At 36.9% G+C, this 16,326-nt stretch overlaps 1 protein-coding gene and 1 long non-coding RNA gene across 6 annotated transcripts in view; one reads left to right on the forward strand and one right to left on the reverse strand.

The window, feature by feature from the left end:
• LOC122627590 overlaps positions 1–16,326 on the forward strand; it is a 189,577-nt gene that overhangs the window by 2,360 nt on the left and 170,891 nt on the right. The gene's annotated exons all lie outside the window — the stretch shown is intronic.
• The window catches only part of LOC122627570 (protein vein), a 227,212-nt gene continuing 215,773 nt past the window's right edge, over positions 4,888–16,326 (reverse strand). Inside the window, exons 6-9 of the mRNA XM_043808787.1 lie at positions 10,433–10,507; positions 9,964–10,299; positions 6,718–6,935; positions 4,888–5,608 (exon numbers count right to left, since the gene is read on the reverse strand). Coding sequence (XP_043664722.1) covers positions 10,455–10,507 — 53 coding nt within the window. The 3' untranslated portion in view covers positions 4,888–5,608; positions 6,718–6,935; positions 9,964–10,299; positions 10,433–10,454. The remainder of the gene's footprint in view (positions 5,609–6,717; positions 6,936–9,963; positions 10,300–10,432; positions 10,508–16,326) is intronic.

A 16,326-nucleotide genomic window follows, 5' to 3' on the forward strand; every position in this document is an offset into this window, starting at 1 on the left:
AAAAAAAAAGAAAAAAAATACCGAGACGAAACAAAATAGTCGTTGTTCTTTAATCAATGAAATATGAATGAAAGTTAACAAACAGAAAGGAGCAAAACGAAGTGATATTTTCTTTTTTTCTTTTTTTTTTTTGTTTTTGAATGAAAAGCTTTGTTCTCGTTCGACCCCCGTGAGATCTTTTTTTAAGCGAGCTCTACTAGAACACTACCGATGGTGGACGGATCGTACGTTCGCAATATCTCTCTGCACTCCAAGCCATACATACTTAAACGTGTCCTAGACTAGTTTACACTGGATTCGGGTTACTTCACACACTGCAAAAGCTGTTGGAGTTACGTTGAAGTTTATAAACATACTAATCTTCTTGATCCACTGTCCCACATAAGTGATCCCACGCAGGCGAAGAATAAAAATATTTCGTAGATTTATTATCGGTATATAATAGGGAATATCATCGTTTTTCTTCTTTTTTTTTTTATTTCTTTTCTTTTCTTTTCTTTCGTTCGTTCGTTCGTTCGTTCGTTCGTTCGTTTGTTCTTTCTTTCTTTCTTTCGTTTTCTCTTTCTTTCTTTCTTCTCTTCCTTCCTCCTTTCCTTTTTTTTTCTTTTCATTTTTTTCATTTTTTTCTCTTTTTTTTTCCTTTTTAACTCAACTCGAAGAACGTGTAATTGAAACGGAATAGAGCATCTCTAATCACGCTTAGAAAATCTAATCCAAATCTAACAGAATCGCAACTCGATATTTTCATCGACGTTGAATCATCCAAAGATCAACATATATATTATGTATACGAATATCTATGTAAGAATAACAAAACGTTGGATTATATAATGCAAATGAAAACGCTTTAGAAATTAACATAGAAGTCTATTTCGTATGCGAGCAAACGATGCATTTATCGTCGACGATATTAGGAACGAAAATTTTGGACGTTATTTATTCTACGTATCACGTAACTCTCTCTCTCTCTCTCTCTCTCTCTCTCTCTCTCTCTCTCTCTCTCTCTCTCTCTCTCTCTCTCTCTCTCTCTCTTTCCCCTTCGTATTTTCATCGTTCATTCGCACCAAGTACATATATAAATATACATATGTATTTATGTACGTATGTATGTATATACATATACTTTGGTTTAAAAAGAAAATAATAACCATGGATGATAAATCGTCGCGAGTGATGCGGGACAGCAGGACAGCGGGTCGAGTCGCGTCCCGATAACATTATGCAATAACTTTTGTTTTTAGAGAATACCGTATAAACGCGCATCTATTAAAAACACTGAAAAATAAATAACGCGAAACAATATACAATATTTTACAGTAGCACTGTTATTAATATCGCAATTGTTCAGGATTCCATAAAGCCGGGAACAAACTTTCGAAATTGGTCGATCATTCGTTTTGAAGTTCCAGTTGAAAACTGTGAGAATGCGATCGGTTCGTTTTGTTACGCCTATGGCTATGCTATACGTTTGTTTTATTCCGATCGTTTCGATTGTCGTCATTAAATGAGTCTCTCTCTCTCTCTCTCTCTCTCTCTCTCTCTTTCTATCTCTTTCTCTCTAGGAACGCAATTGAAACGATCGAAACCTCTTCGGCGAGCAAGAATTGGAGCGTATAAACTGATTATCAGAATTGTCACGAGTTAAGCGTATGGTATGGTTCGAAGGAAAATCGGATCGGAAATTTTCCGTTGCAAAAACGAGCGGGCGTTGGAGAGAGAGTAGTGGAGGAGGTTTTGCGGAGGGAAAAACGGGGGTGAGCTTGTAATTGACCACGGCGATACGTATTAACAACGTTTCCAACGGGAACACCAATTTTTCGATCGTTTCCGAAAGTAGAATCACCGGCCTGCGGTTCTGTCAATCGTACGATTCGAGCATCGAATTTTGCCATAGAAATCGCGATAGTTTTCGATTTGGCCGACGATCGAATGATGCTATACGTTTTACACATTGTCTTTCTCTCTGTCTCTCTCTCTCTCTCTCTTTCTCTTTTTCTCTTTCTTTCTCTCTCTCTCTCTCTCTCTCTTTCTTCTTTATCTGCTCCTCCCTTTATCCTTATTCACTTTATACAATTCTACTTAAACTTTATATTGGACTATCGCTATATCGACTTACAATCGTGATTTTTTTTCCCCTTGTTTATGCATAAAATATCATAAAATACATTCTTTATTTATTCGCTATGCTCTAGACTCGTCGTTCCGGTGAATCCCGTACGTCATTTTCACGTAATATTATTATATACCGCCGGGACAATTTTATCATCTTATCATTTTTATTTATACACCGAACGATCGACAGACCGATCATGAATATTCTACAGTATCTATATGTGTAAATACGTATTAATAAACGTTTCTAAATAATCTCCGACGATCTTCAAAACTTTCCGATATTTTTAGCAAAATATTTCGACTCGATTAAGATAATTTTTAGTTCTTTCTTTCTTCCTTTCTTTTCTTTTTTTTTTTTTTCTTTTTCTCACTTTTTTCTTCTTCTTTTTCTTCTTTCTCTTCCTCTTCTACTCCTTTCTTGATGTTCACTCCTACGATCGTTCGTTATTCTTATCATCTGAGAATTAATATTCGAATTAGGAGTTAAGTCAGAAGGGAAATTTGCAATTACAGAGCATACACGAAGGAGTACTTTTTATTTTTCACATTCATCGATCGATAAGACGTTTTATCAATGCGAAAAATATTTTGCGAAAATAGATGGCTTTTCACTTTCACTTTTGTTCTCTTCTTTTTCTTCTTCTTCTTCTTCTTCTTCTCTCTCCCTCCCCCCCCCTCTCTGTCTCACTTTCTTTTTTATTTTTTTATCGTTTTATCTTTTACAATGAAAAGACGTCGACGTCGATGACACACGGAACGACGAGTCGTTGATGACTCACGACGACTTTCATACGAATCGTTCGATAGGTACGAGCGACAAAGGAATTTAACGAAAAAGCACGGCGGCACTAGTAAGCTTGCACGGACATGTCATATGCTACGGCGATCTTAATTGGTTTCTTTTTTTTTCTTTTTTAATAATTTTTGTTTTTTTTTTTATTTGGTATTTTTAATATTCGTCTTAAACTTTTCTCTCGGAATATCCTACGTTCGCGAAGTACTTCGTCCGTTTCTTCCTCTTTTGTTTTTTTTTTCTTTTATTTTTTTCTCACACTTTTGAGAATGTCGGAACATTTTCCTTCGCTACGTTCGTTCATCGACTATCTATAACGCGACTCTTTCTCTCTCTCTCTCTCTCTCTCTCTCTCTCTTTCATTTTTTCTTTCTCACTCTTTCTCTCTGTACGTGTCTAAAATGTAAAAAGTTTGCGCACGTGCGCGTGTCTCTTCGTGGTAGGTCGAGAAACGCGGAAGTACATCTATTTTTATTATTTAATTATATTTCTTCTTTGTTATTCTCCCACCCCCCTCCCCCTCTTTCTTTTCCCTTTTTTTTTCTTTCTTTTCTTTTTCTTCCTCCGCTCTCATCGAATATAAAGATAAAGGCAAACTTTTATAACAGGCTATACGGACCTTCTTCGAATGATAACGTATTAATTTAATCACGAATATATTCGTCAAGTTCACTCTCATTCCTTTATTATAGGAAGGTACAAGCAGGTATAGCTTATCAAAAGTGCCAACAGAGTTGTACAATTCACACGTGAGAACTCTTCGAACAAGGAAGCTTCTAATTTTCCATTCGAATAAGTGTCGAGCGAGAGCGTAACTCGACTCGAAAGTCGTCGAATCGAATCGCCACAAGCCGAGATAGAATCGCAAATGGAATTCGTTGTTGAATCTCGTTAAATTGAGAGCACCCGGTATATATTTATCGACGTACCGTATCAACCCCGTCACTACGCTTTTTAGGCCATTGAATCTTTTATCATGACGCGTTGGGTCGGGTGATGTTTGTTTGTTGAAATAATTACGGCTTCATTAGTTCGTGCAACAATGTTGCAATCATTCGAAAACGATGTTATCATAATTTAGATATATATATATATACCTACGTTAAAAGATCGCTTGTAAATTTTGTCCGCGTTATTAGATTCACAATTTGATTATTATTTTTATCTCGTTAATGCGTGTCTACTCATTTTTCTTTTATATATTTGTTTATTCATTCTTTCATTCGTTCGTTCGTTTATTTATTTATTTATTATTTCTTTCTTTTTATTCCCTCTCTCTTTTCTTTTTTTTTTTTTTTTTTGAACGAGAATAACGATTTGCGTGACGTTCGCGTTTCCGATCCCACAAGAAGAGACACTGGAACGGGTCAAGGAGATGTAAGGAATACTTTGTACAAGAGCGTCCTGAACGCGTCAGCGAAACCGAAAGTATGCTCGAAGAATTTCCTTTAAAACGGTCGAGGAGCGTGCTTTTATGATAGATCGGATCTTCTCCTTCGCACTTTGGTTTATTTAGTTTACAACAAGAGACGAGGGCGGATCTTCGAGGTGATTTAAATTAAACTCGATCCTTGTAATCGATATTTTTTTTTTTGACTCGTCGACTTATTTTTTTTTCTTTTTTTTTTCCTTTTTTTTTGTTTTCAACGACGAATAAAATTCTTCCTTAATAATACATCGGATCGTCCGATGTGAACGGTTCGTCCGTTCAACAACGAAATGATTTATTTTTTCTTTTACTTTTTTGTTTTTTTTTTGTGTTTTTTTGTGTTTTTTTTTTCTTTTCATTCTCGTCATTATAATTCGATACTAGTTTCACGTCCCGTCGCTCTATAAAGGATTTTCAAAATTTTCCCTCTGCTTTCGGATTACTTGTTCGCCTCAAAGAAACCGCCTGTCGTATCGAAGGACGTGCTGATCCTGGAAATCCTATTACAGGATTCAAAGATCATCCTTGGCGCGTTCTTTTTCTCATAAAATGAAATCTTTTTCGTCCACGTGTTCTACTCTCTCGAACTTCCACGTGTTCTAAGATAAGGTTCACGACAACTCCTTTCGGCCAAATACTTTTCTATTTTCTATCGTAGTTACCACGTCCTTTCTCATAATTCACTCTCATTCTCTTTTTCCGTTTTCAAGATCATTCGACATACTTTCGTTCACATTTTTTTCTCCTTCTTCTTTTTTCTTTTGTTTGTTTGTTGTGTGTCTTTCTTTTCTTTTTTTTTTTTCTTACAAAGAAAAAAGATGACGTCGCTCTTCCTTTCGATCCTTCCTAAATGGGAAAAAAAAAGAAAAAAAAAGAAAAAAAAGTATACACGTGAGAATGACGTATCATCGATGAGGTTTCTTTTTTAAAATTCAATGATCGATCGCGTGTTAATATTAAAAATTCTCTATAGACGTAATTCGAATCGATCGAATCGAATTAACTCGTTGTTGCAATAATGCTTTCGTTGGTCTCGTTATTTCTCTTTCTCTTTCTAGTTTCTAAAAAAATAGGCCACGATCGATAACGTCGTCATTCGTGTATCCATTTTTCTTTTTGTTTCTTTTTCTTTTTTTTTTTTCCTATTTAAAGCTTCAACTCGAACCGCAGATATTTTTGATTCTCCGATCTAATCGAATACACATCTTTTTTTGATCCTCTTCCAGACCGTAGACGCATAGATTGATACCTTCACGTTTTGTCAGGATAATCTGTAAAATATGAAAAAAGAATTAATAATTTTCGATGGAAAATTGATCGACATCGATTTCTTTAAATATAAAACAAAAGAATGAAAGATTGACAATTTCGATATCGTTAAAAATGAACTTGGGGGAAAAAAACTTTAGTTTCATCGAACTAAAGAAGATATATACGGTCGTTGGTTTTCATCGACTATATTCTATCATTTTTTTTTTTTCTTTCTTTGGATAGTACTATAACATTTTGATATGGTACTTGTTTAAGGTATCACATACGTATAGGACATCGAATAAAAAAGAAAAAGCAAGATAGAAGAGATTCAGCTTTTGCTCTTTCGTTTTCTTATACCTTTATTTCGAGAGCGTTTTTCCTAGCTATTTGGCATAATGGAAGATCTTTTTCCTCTTGTCCTCTCTCTCCCTCTCTTTCATCCTTTGTATCTTTTTTTTCAAGTACTGCTACGCGTTGGTAGCGGTTGAAAATGGAATCGACGTGCTCGCGATAGTTTACTTCGTCTCGACTTTAACGAGGAGCCCGAATGCAAATTCCGTTTTATCGTTCGCACGAATGCATATATACAATATATATACAATATATATATATATATATGTACATATATATACATATATATATATATATGTACATATATATACACGCACACGAGCAAATTTACTTACATACATACATAGATACCTAGATACATACATACATACGCTTATTCTCGAGGTTTGCGTTTTTAGTTGAAAAAGGAGAAGGAAGCCAAATAAGAGGGTGGTCTTAAATCTCTTTCCGCGCCTCGCGATCTTGACTTTAGTATTTCCCGTATACCCTTTATACTTTGTTCCTTTATTTTATTTTATTCCTTCGTTTTTTTTTTGCCTCCTTTTTTCTTCCTATATTAAGTCTTCGTTCTCTCGAATATACATACCCGTTTCATTACGATCTAGAGCTTTCGCGTTGAAGAATTTACACAGATTGAGTGCTCGTTCTACCGACTAAATTATTATTCGTCAAAGAAAGAATATTTGCTCGTTTTCTTACTTTTCCTTTTTCTTCCTTCTCATTTCTCGATAAATCAAACAAGAACGTTATCGTCGTGTTTAAAGAACAAAATTACCTGATTCACGATGATTCCGATGACAGTATCTCATCGTCGTCGTCATCATCGTCGTCGTGTTGGTCGATTCGGATCGGAGTTTTGCGAGGAGGATCTCTTTCGAGCTAAAAGTATGCATCCTGACGTTTCCTTTAGCTCTTTCGGTTCACGACGGTCCAGGATGCGGGATACGCGAGAACGACGTTGGTCGGCGACTCGCTTCGTCTCCTGAGGCTCTCCTGCGGCAGGAAGTGGCCGTCGAAATTATCTTTAGACTGCGAAAGGTGGTGCTAATGCCTTTGGTCCGGACTTTCCGGCCTAATTAGCCCGGAACCATTAAGTTTATCTACGAGCTACTACTATCTCTCTCTCTCTCTCTCTTTCTCTTACATTCCCCCCCTCTTTCTGTCCCTATCTTGCTCACTCGCGTTCTCTTCCAACCCCCGTCGGGAATTGCGACGTCGTAGGGAAGTTTTGCCTCCAACCTCTGCCTAACTTCGAAATGATTAAGCTCGAATAGGCGGATCCTCGTCGTAACGGGTAAAAACCAACTTGGCTCTGATGATGTACGATCCTTACGCGTTCGTTATCTTACCGATCCTTTGAATTTTATGAAGCATTCCAGGAGAATCGGATGAATAACTCTCCTTTAAAGCACCTTCCACTAGTCGAACCACTAATGAAGGGCATCGATCGGAACGTAATTAATTTTGTATTACATAAGCGTAGTACAGGGGAAAATTGATTATCGTCGAAGATATACGATATTATATCGTTGGTTCTTCTACAAGAAAGAAGAGTCCTTGGATCTATTGGAATAGCTTAAGAATGAAACGGATCGGTCTCTATCCTCCTCGTTATGCGATTAAACCGCATGGTTTTGGCACGGGAGAGCGAGAGTAATCGGAATCTAATAATAGTTGGATGCGCTTGGCGAATACGTTTTTGCAACTATGACCGAGGACGATAATGGCCGTTGCTTCTAATTAGTGCGAGCCATTAAGTTTATCTATGATCGTTAGAGTCACAAGAGCGTAACTTCTTGCTTGACCGGTGATAAAACGTTTATGCGTTTTCGTATTCACCTTTGGAAGATCTACGACGTCTTTCCTACGGCGTCTTTGATTTTAAATCGTTGCTATTATTGGTATCTATATTCATTTGTTTTATTAATACACGTCGATGAAAGATTATCATTTCTATGAAAGATTATTAATAAGATTTAGGAAGACTTTGTTATCGATACTTTCATCTACGCATCTTCAGTGATAATCGGTATATACTTCGCCATCGGCAAAGTTATCCTATAGTTAAACGACTGTCGCCTTTCGTGGGATACCCTAAGCTCGCTACCACATCTAGCATAGTTCGCAACTCCATTATAGTTTCGGGATGAGATCGAGCGTCATATATGTACGTATGCATTTATATACGTACATACGTACACACATACGTACATACATACATACATGTGTATATATATATATATATTTTACCTGTTAAGGTTTCTCTAGAAAGCTCTTACTATAAAACCTTTGATAAGGTATTAACGAGATCGGAAAACGATTTCTAAAACATCGAAGTTTATGAGCAGTACGATAAAGCTCCAACCAGGATATGATAACAGAGGATTAATCCATTAAAGAGACGTTTACATTACGTGGAGATATTTTCGAACTTTTAATTAAGACGAACGAGAACTAATTTACTACCGTCTTACGCACTTCCTAATAAACTAACGTTACTTAATTTCAAACAGCTGCCCTTTAACGAGACCGTCGTTAAAAAATAAAATACGTCTTGGATATACACGGTCATGAAAATTTTCCTTTAGGCATTGTAATTAACAACCTTTGCTCTCGCAATATCGAGAAGGAATTTCATTTAGGATCGTGTTAAGGATGAACGTTATACGTCGTAATTGGCACAACAAACGTCAGGAACGGTTTAATTATTTTTAATATCCGACCTTTTCCGACACGTTTTTCGTTAATTATAATATTATTTTTATCCGGCACATTTTTGAGTTGTACTTGGTCGTTATTTCGGATAAAAAGAATAAAATAAAATAAAATAACAAAACAAATAAATAAATAAAAGCAAAGAAAAAAAGACGAACCGAGCGTTATCTGTCTAAAAAAAAGAAAAAAGAAAAAAAAAAAAAGGGAAAAAAAAAAGTAGCTTTAATACGAATAATATCATATTTTTTATCGTTCGTTAAAAAGTTTCACGTATTTCCTTTCTTCTTTCTCTTGTTATTTTTTTTTTCTTTATTTTAATTTTTCTTTTTTTCCATTTTTTCCCTTTTGTTACATCGTGCCTTCCCATATGCCAGAATAGGGATCCTATCATCAAGGATTTTCGTGGTTGCTTCCGCAGATCCTTTTTGCGAAAAGCCGTTCTACGAGCTTGCAAAGAGCTCGCGGCAACTCATATTACCAGAGTGTTCCTTCCTTCCTTCCTTCCTTCCTTCTTTCCTTCCTTCCTTCCTTCCTTCTATCTTTTCTTCCTTCTTTTCTTTCCACGACTCATTTCATTCTCTTCTTTTTCTCTCTATGTTCTCTCTTTCTCTCCCCCTCTCTCTTTTTTCTTTTTCTTTTTCTTTTTCTTTTTCTTTTTTTTTATTGTTTCTTTTTATTGCATTCTTTCATTCTTACAAAGCTTCCCGCTTCTTCTTGACATCCATACCTATCTAGGTTTTAGTGAGCGGGTCTTAAACTTTAGATAGAATTTCGATAATAAAGTCACCTTTATACGATCGTCGTGTAGTACGTATATGTGTGTGTGTGTGTATGTGTGTAGAAAATATCTTAAATTTTCATGGAATTTTCAAATCCGCGTTGTTAGAGAATTTTAAATTACCCTACTTTTCTCTTCTATGAAATGCTAAACTCGAGTATACGAAGTATGTAGCCTGACGAGAAGGATCTTTACTCACGTGGATGAAAATAACGATCGAAACTATACTCTTGCTAATAAATAACAAATTTATCGAAACTATATCATTGCGTTAGAATACAAAGATAAATGTTTATTATTTCTTTTTCTTTTTCTTCCTCTTTCTCTATTGAAAAATTTCGCTTTAACATTCGCAAATATTGGCATCGTTATCGATAGAAATTTCAATGTATACTTTTTCATACGATCGAACGCTACGGAGATACGGTTCGAAGATTTCAAAAAAAAATAAAAATAAATAAATAAATAAATAAATAAACGTTCCTTAGTATTTATATGTAGATATTATTACGATCATAGAAAACTCACCTTTGCGAAATGTACGTAGTATCTATGTCGTGTTGTCCTCCGTTCGAAATAACGTGGTAGGAGAAAAATTGGAGAAATAAATGGATAATAGGGAAGTAAATAATTGGAGATGTAACGCGAAATGATATGACGAAGATGATCTATAGTCGTCGATGAACAATCGTTTCCTTGCATAATTAGAAATTGTAAGGAATGTTCTTGGTAATATACGATAGGAGAGCCCAAGAAGATTGTTGAAGACGAAGACGCGAATGCAGGAACCTTGATAGGAATGGAGAAGGGGTTATGGGTAAGGCTACAACAAAACAAAACACGATGAATGTCCTGATGTGCAAGCTGTAAGCATAAAAAGGATCAGAGATATAAGAGATTACGTGAATCATTATATATATATATATATATATATATATATATATATATTGTATAAAAGAACATTAGAAATAAGTTATATGTATATACATATATGTACCTTGGCAGTGCCGCTAGATGCGCTAGAAGCGGGCGAGCGTCACGTCCTCGGCGAACGAAGAAAACTTATCCATATCTTCAATGAAAAGGGCGAACGGCGCAGCGAACAAAGAAAAGAAAAGAGAAAAGAAAAAGAAAAAAGAAAAAAGTAACGAAAAGGAAAGCAAAGGAAAAGAAAAGAAAAGAAAAGAAAACAAAACAAAACAAAAAAAAAAAAAGAAAAGAAAAAAGAAAAAAGAAAAAACACACGTTGGATTAGTTTAGAAAAATATTAACGTTAGATCATTGATTATAATAGAATTGTATGTTTACGTGTATACGATTATATTATCGATTATAATCTATTATACTATCGTCTTTCATCTAACTGTATTTACATACGTTATTTTGATTATAAATGGAACCGTATTTTCATTCGTCATTCGATCGATAACATTACAATAGATAACAGACAAGGTTTTCTCGTCCTCGTACCACACTAACGCCAGTATCTCTCGAAAGGTTTTCAACGACGAACGCTGCGGTGACCCTCGTGAAACGCGAATACGAGAACCACGCGGTCGTCCCAGAAACGGCCATAGTTCTATTTCCGTCGCTCGTGAATCATCCTCGTTTCATCTATCTCTTTTAACGGTTCTACGACCATTATATACTTCGGTCATACGATTCTAGATCCTTTACTATCGTATTCTTCGATACGTTATTCTCGATCGTATCCCTTTAGTTTTTCGTCGGATCGGGTGGACGGGGGTGGAATCAAGATCTATATCTTTGTTTAAATCATACGAAAGCACGCATACGCACATATTACGCGCACGAACATTATTTATTTTACGATCGGTCAATATAGATTTTGTCAGCTATCAATCGTTTAAACGTATTCGAACCGATGCTAAAGGCCGAACGAAATACGGTGTATTTTCGATATGGGAACTAATTACGAGATAGGATATAATGCGTAAACGAGGACATTAAACCATTGGACTGATGCTAAACATCGAATTGTCAACAGAACTTTAACGTTCGCTATACTCGACTCGACTCGAATCGAATCGAATCGTATCGTATCGAGTCGATTCGTTGACGACAGTAATTTCATTATTATTACGTTACAATCAGCTTGATCACGCTTACACCACTTTCCAAACTTCATTACGTAGAGATCGATCAGTTTCACGTTGTTGGAGTAATTGATGCAAATGAATACCGAAAAGGGAAGGACATTAGGGTTTGAAAATTTGTTCTTCCATTATTGTCCGAATAATCTCAGTAATCTCGAAATCGTCAGGACGAACGATGCTTCGAAGGATATTGGGAGAGAAGGATATTACTAAGGTCGAACCAAACGCGATGATATATATAGATAGATGGTCGAAGTGTATATCGGATGTTGGTCGATGTATTGGACGGCACCCGTACGGTAATACGCATCAGACTACATTTCACGGTTGATCGAGATTCGCGCTAGCTCCATAGACAATTTCCCAAAGGGTTTCGGAACGGTATAATAGGCTAGCCAAGGTATAGCGTGGCCACCTAATTCTATGGCATTAGGTCGGAGTCGTGCGAAGGGATAACTCGGATAACTGCTGCTTTCTCTCTCGGGGTAAATTTGTCAATAGCGAAGATGTGGAAGGAGATGAGACGAGGGATGAGAGGAGGGAGTAAGGAGGAGAGAGGAGAGTGAAGCAAGAGAGAAGGTGGAGAAGCAAGCGGATGACTGTGCGCGATTACGGACGAAAAGATGTCTATCACGTCGCGTGTGTTATATTTTCCTTCGGTATATAAAATAATAACCTGTTCGAAGGGAATCCTTCGAAAAACACAAAAATACACGTATTCTGATAATTTCTTATTTTCATAATAAAAACCATAAATTTACAACGGACGAACGTTATCGTCCCTATATAAGAGGTGGAATTGCTTATAAAGGAAATAACAGCAATGGAGATTTACTGGGAGATAGAAGGTACGTCCTTTTTGCATATACATACATACATACATACGTACGTATGTACGTACGTACGTACGTACGTACGTAGTTCGATGGTTAGGCGGATCGGGTCGATGGTACGTCGTCCTGCTAGTCGTCGTTATGGTTTAACGCGTCCAGCCGTGCAACGTCGTAATGCGAATTCATCGTCGATGAGAGCGTCGGGGCGGTCGCTCGTGTAAACATCGCGTGCAACTTCGTTTCGAGTGAGACAACAGAAATTCTGCGATTGCGCTTATATAGCGCACGTTTCGACGAAGGCCGTAAACCGTTCGAGCGACGATTCGAGAAATGATTCGAGCTTGCTAGGCTCGATCCACCAAGTCAAACTTATAGCTTTGTTGAAAGTTCAACGAACGATTAAAACATTCGTGAGTAACATACATATGTATATCCAAAGTTGACCGACCGTTTGAAAGCCTTCTTTGATTAATCAACCGTAATTAGTTGCAGGAAATTAACGAGTTTAATAATTTTTTACGTATTCTTTTCCTTTCTCCTTCTTTTTTTTTTCGTTTTGCATTTTATCTATTCGTAAAAATATAATAAGAAACAATCGTTTTGCATAAACGAAACGTAATAAGATCCTTCAAATGGCCCTCGTTGGAACATGGAAGTACGACGGTCGATCTATCCCCAGGCGGAATCTCCTTTGTCTCCGTGCTTTATTCATCCAGTCGTCGCGTATCCGTCACAATTAGATGTTACGTTTCGTTTGTTTCTATCTTTTAAAATCTTTTATATATTATCTCGATATTTCTACGTATATGTACACATATGTAAATACTTGATTGGCCTATAATATAAAAATATTTGCTTAGAAAATTAATCGATCGATCGATCGATGGATTAACGATCGTTTCTGTCTTTGATTCTTTTCCTTTCAACAATTTCTTCATCTAATTTCTCCAATGTTAACGTCGAGACGATATTCACTTTCCTTTTCTTTTTTATTCTATCCTCTCTTCAGATATGTCCGAACTAGCCGCGAGCGCAAAATTGGAAATAGGAAATTTTTCTCCTCCCTCGTTTCTTCTTTATTTTCTTTTCTCTATATTCTCTCTTTCTCTCTCTCTCTCTCTCTTTCTATCTGTTCCTCTCTTTCTCTCTCAGTTTTCGTTTCTCCTTCTCGCTGTTATAGTCGCAGAAACATTTATCATCGGCCACGACAGCTTTATCGCGCGGCGGGCTCGTTATTTTATTTAGTAAAAAAAGGACAAGAAGAAAAATAAAAAAGAGAGAAAAAAAAAAGAGAAAAACGAAAACAAGGAGAGAAAAAAAAGGAAAAAAGGAAATGCACGGGGAAGAAAAGAGAACAAAGTAAATAAAGAAAGAGAGAAGAGAGAAAGAAAAGAGAAAAGTGAAGAAGCAATAGGAAAGAGGGAGATAAAGTCGAACGGTTCGGGGAGCTTATAATCGGCGCGTTCGATCGCACGTGAAAATTTATTCTGTGGTACCCATCAAGCTTTGCGGTCGATATTTCAATTTTTTTTTTCTTTTTTCCTTTTTTTTCCTTTTTCTTCTTTTTTTCTTTTTTTCTTTTTGCTTTTTTTTTTTATAGATATACGTTTAAATCCGCTGATCGACGGCATATCGTCCTTTCTCTCTCTTTCTCCCTTTCTCTCTCTCTCTCTCTTTCTCCCTCTTTCTCTTTCTTTCTCTCTCTCTGTCTCATTTATCCGAACGAAAGGACGAACGAAACCAAACGAAACGAACGGACGAACGAACGAACGAGCGAGCGAACGAACGAACGAACGAACGAACGAATGAATGAACGACCGCTTTAATTTATTTCTCATGTTCCTCGTTGGATTCATCGTTGTTATCCAGCTCTCCAGGTGTATATGCGAATGCATGTATCCTTTGCAATAATAACCCTGTGGATAGACGAAAAAAGCGTGTTACGAACGCATAGAGATGAAATATTTTTTCTCCCCTTTGGCTAAGGACACATCAAAAAGACATAAAACGCGTGACCGCGTCCTCTTTTTTCCTTTTTTCTTTTTTTTCGTTTCTTTTTCGATCGTTCTCCACCAAACGGTTCCCTTTTTTTCGATGTTTTTCTTTTTTCCTTTGTTTCTCTTCATCGATCCTGTAACGTTCGAATTTTTATCGTAAAATGCTGGTTTGAACGATTAACGATGACACTGTGTTTGACAACGTACTATTTGTATACGATTTCGTAAATCCAACGTTTGTAAATCATATATCGATTTACGAGCAAGATTTTTAGTAATATTTAGAGATTATTATCTGTTTGTTTTTAGGTAGTAAACTATGAGACTTTCATTATTTTGGATGTACAACGATGTCATTATAATCGTAGAATCCGTGAAGGGTGAAATACCAGGCAAGAATCGGTGGCGTGTAATCATGCTCTATAAAGCGAGATAATCCAAAAGCAAGGAAAATAGAGAGAGAAAGAGAGAGAGAGAGAGAGAGAGAGAGAGAGAGAGAGAGACAGAGAAAGGTCGTCGACGTTGTAAATTCGTTCAGCTGGAGTGGAGCGGGAAATTTAAAGTGCCCCTACCAGTGAACAATCGCGGAAAGCTAACAAGCCAAATGGGATGTAAATCTTCGTTGATTTTACATTACGTCATTCGTCGGGATTTGGGAGACACGAATGAGACAAAAGAGAACAGAATGAGAAAGGAGAAAGAGAGAAAGAGAGAGCGAGAGAATGAAAGTGAGAGAAAGAGAGACTTGTAAATGCTCGTAAACGCGATGCAAAGCATTAAACGAGCCAAAAGGGTCTCGAATATACGACACACCTTACTTCTCGATACCATTGCTTTTACGATTCTTAGATGAAAATTAGTAAGTAACGAGGAAAATTTCTAATCGATCCTATTCCGTCATATCCCGAGATACGATTACTAGAAACTATTATCGTTTTTCTGTCATAAATCTACCCATAGAATTTTATATTTTCGTACACTTATATATGTAATAATCGTGTGTATAAATGTAAAAATGATGAAGAAAAATGTTAAGGGTCATTGGTTAAAATTATTTATCCGATCGAACTTCGCATATTGATCACTTCGATAATTTTTAAATCTCTATCTTTAGATTCTTATTTTATCGAATGACGTTAATAATTTTATAAATGAAGTGTTATTATATCTATCTACGTAGATGCACACACGCACACACATATATATACTCACATACATACGCGCATACACGTAATACTATCTGTTAATATCAGTGGAATGTTAAAATCACTATATTGTACGGTTGACAGGATATAAATTTCCGAAGTAAAGCGGAAATTGGAAGGCAGGTAGGATCGCGAGGCGGATTTACAGGAGGCAGAGGGACATATACATACATGAGTCGTTTAAAAACGGTTTCACCGCGAGAAGTCGGATACAACGGGGGAGATGAAACGGGGGTAGTAAAACGGGGGAGGAGATAGGGGTATCGGTCGTTTTCATCGGATCAGACACGCAAATAAACGCATTGTCCTGTAGGGTACTCTCGTGTAATCGGCCGGTAACGCTCTTCTCTCGCATCGCTATGCCACTCGTCGAACGGATGACAAAATGCAAAATGGACGAAGATTTGCATCCGAACTACCTTGCTTCACGGGCTGCCGGTTCTCTCTCTGTCGTTCGACATGCACGAGTTTTGAGAGTGGGATGAGGTAAAGGAGAGGAGTGGAGAGGAGAGTCGTAGTAGTAGTGGTGGTGATAATGGTAGTGGTAGTGATAGTATTAGTGGTAGTGGTAGTGGTAGTGGGAAGTCGCCAACCGTACCGAACGAATGCTCTCGTTCGATTATGCGAACGTCCGTCGTATCGTCACGGTCGATGTGTGACCCGGCATAATTTTGCTGGCCCCTACCTAATGTCTTTCCGACTTACACTGCGCCAAGATACGCCTTTTTGATACTGACGA

This window comes from Vespula pensylvanica, chromosome 1 (genome assembly GCF_014466175.1).
Source record: "Vespula pensylvanica isolate Volc-1 chromosome 1, ASM1446617v1, whole genome shotgun sequence".
Lineage (NCBI taxonomy): Eukaryota > Metazoa > Arthropoda > Insecta > Hymenoptera > Vespidae > Vespula > Vespula pensylvanica.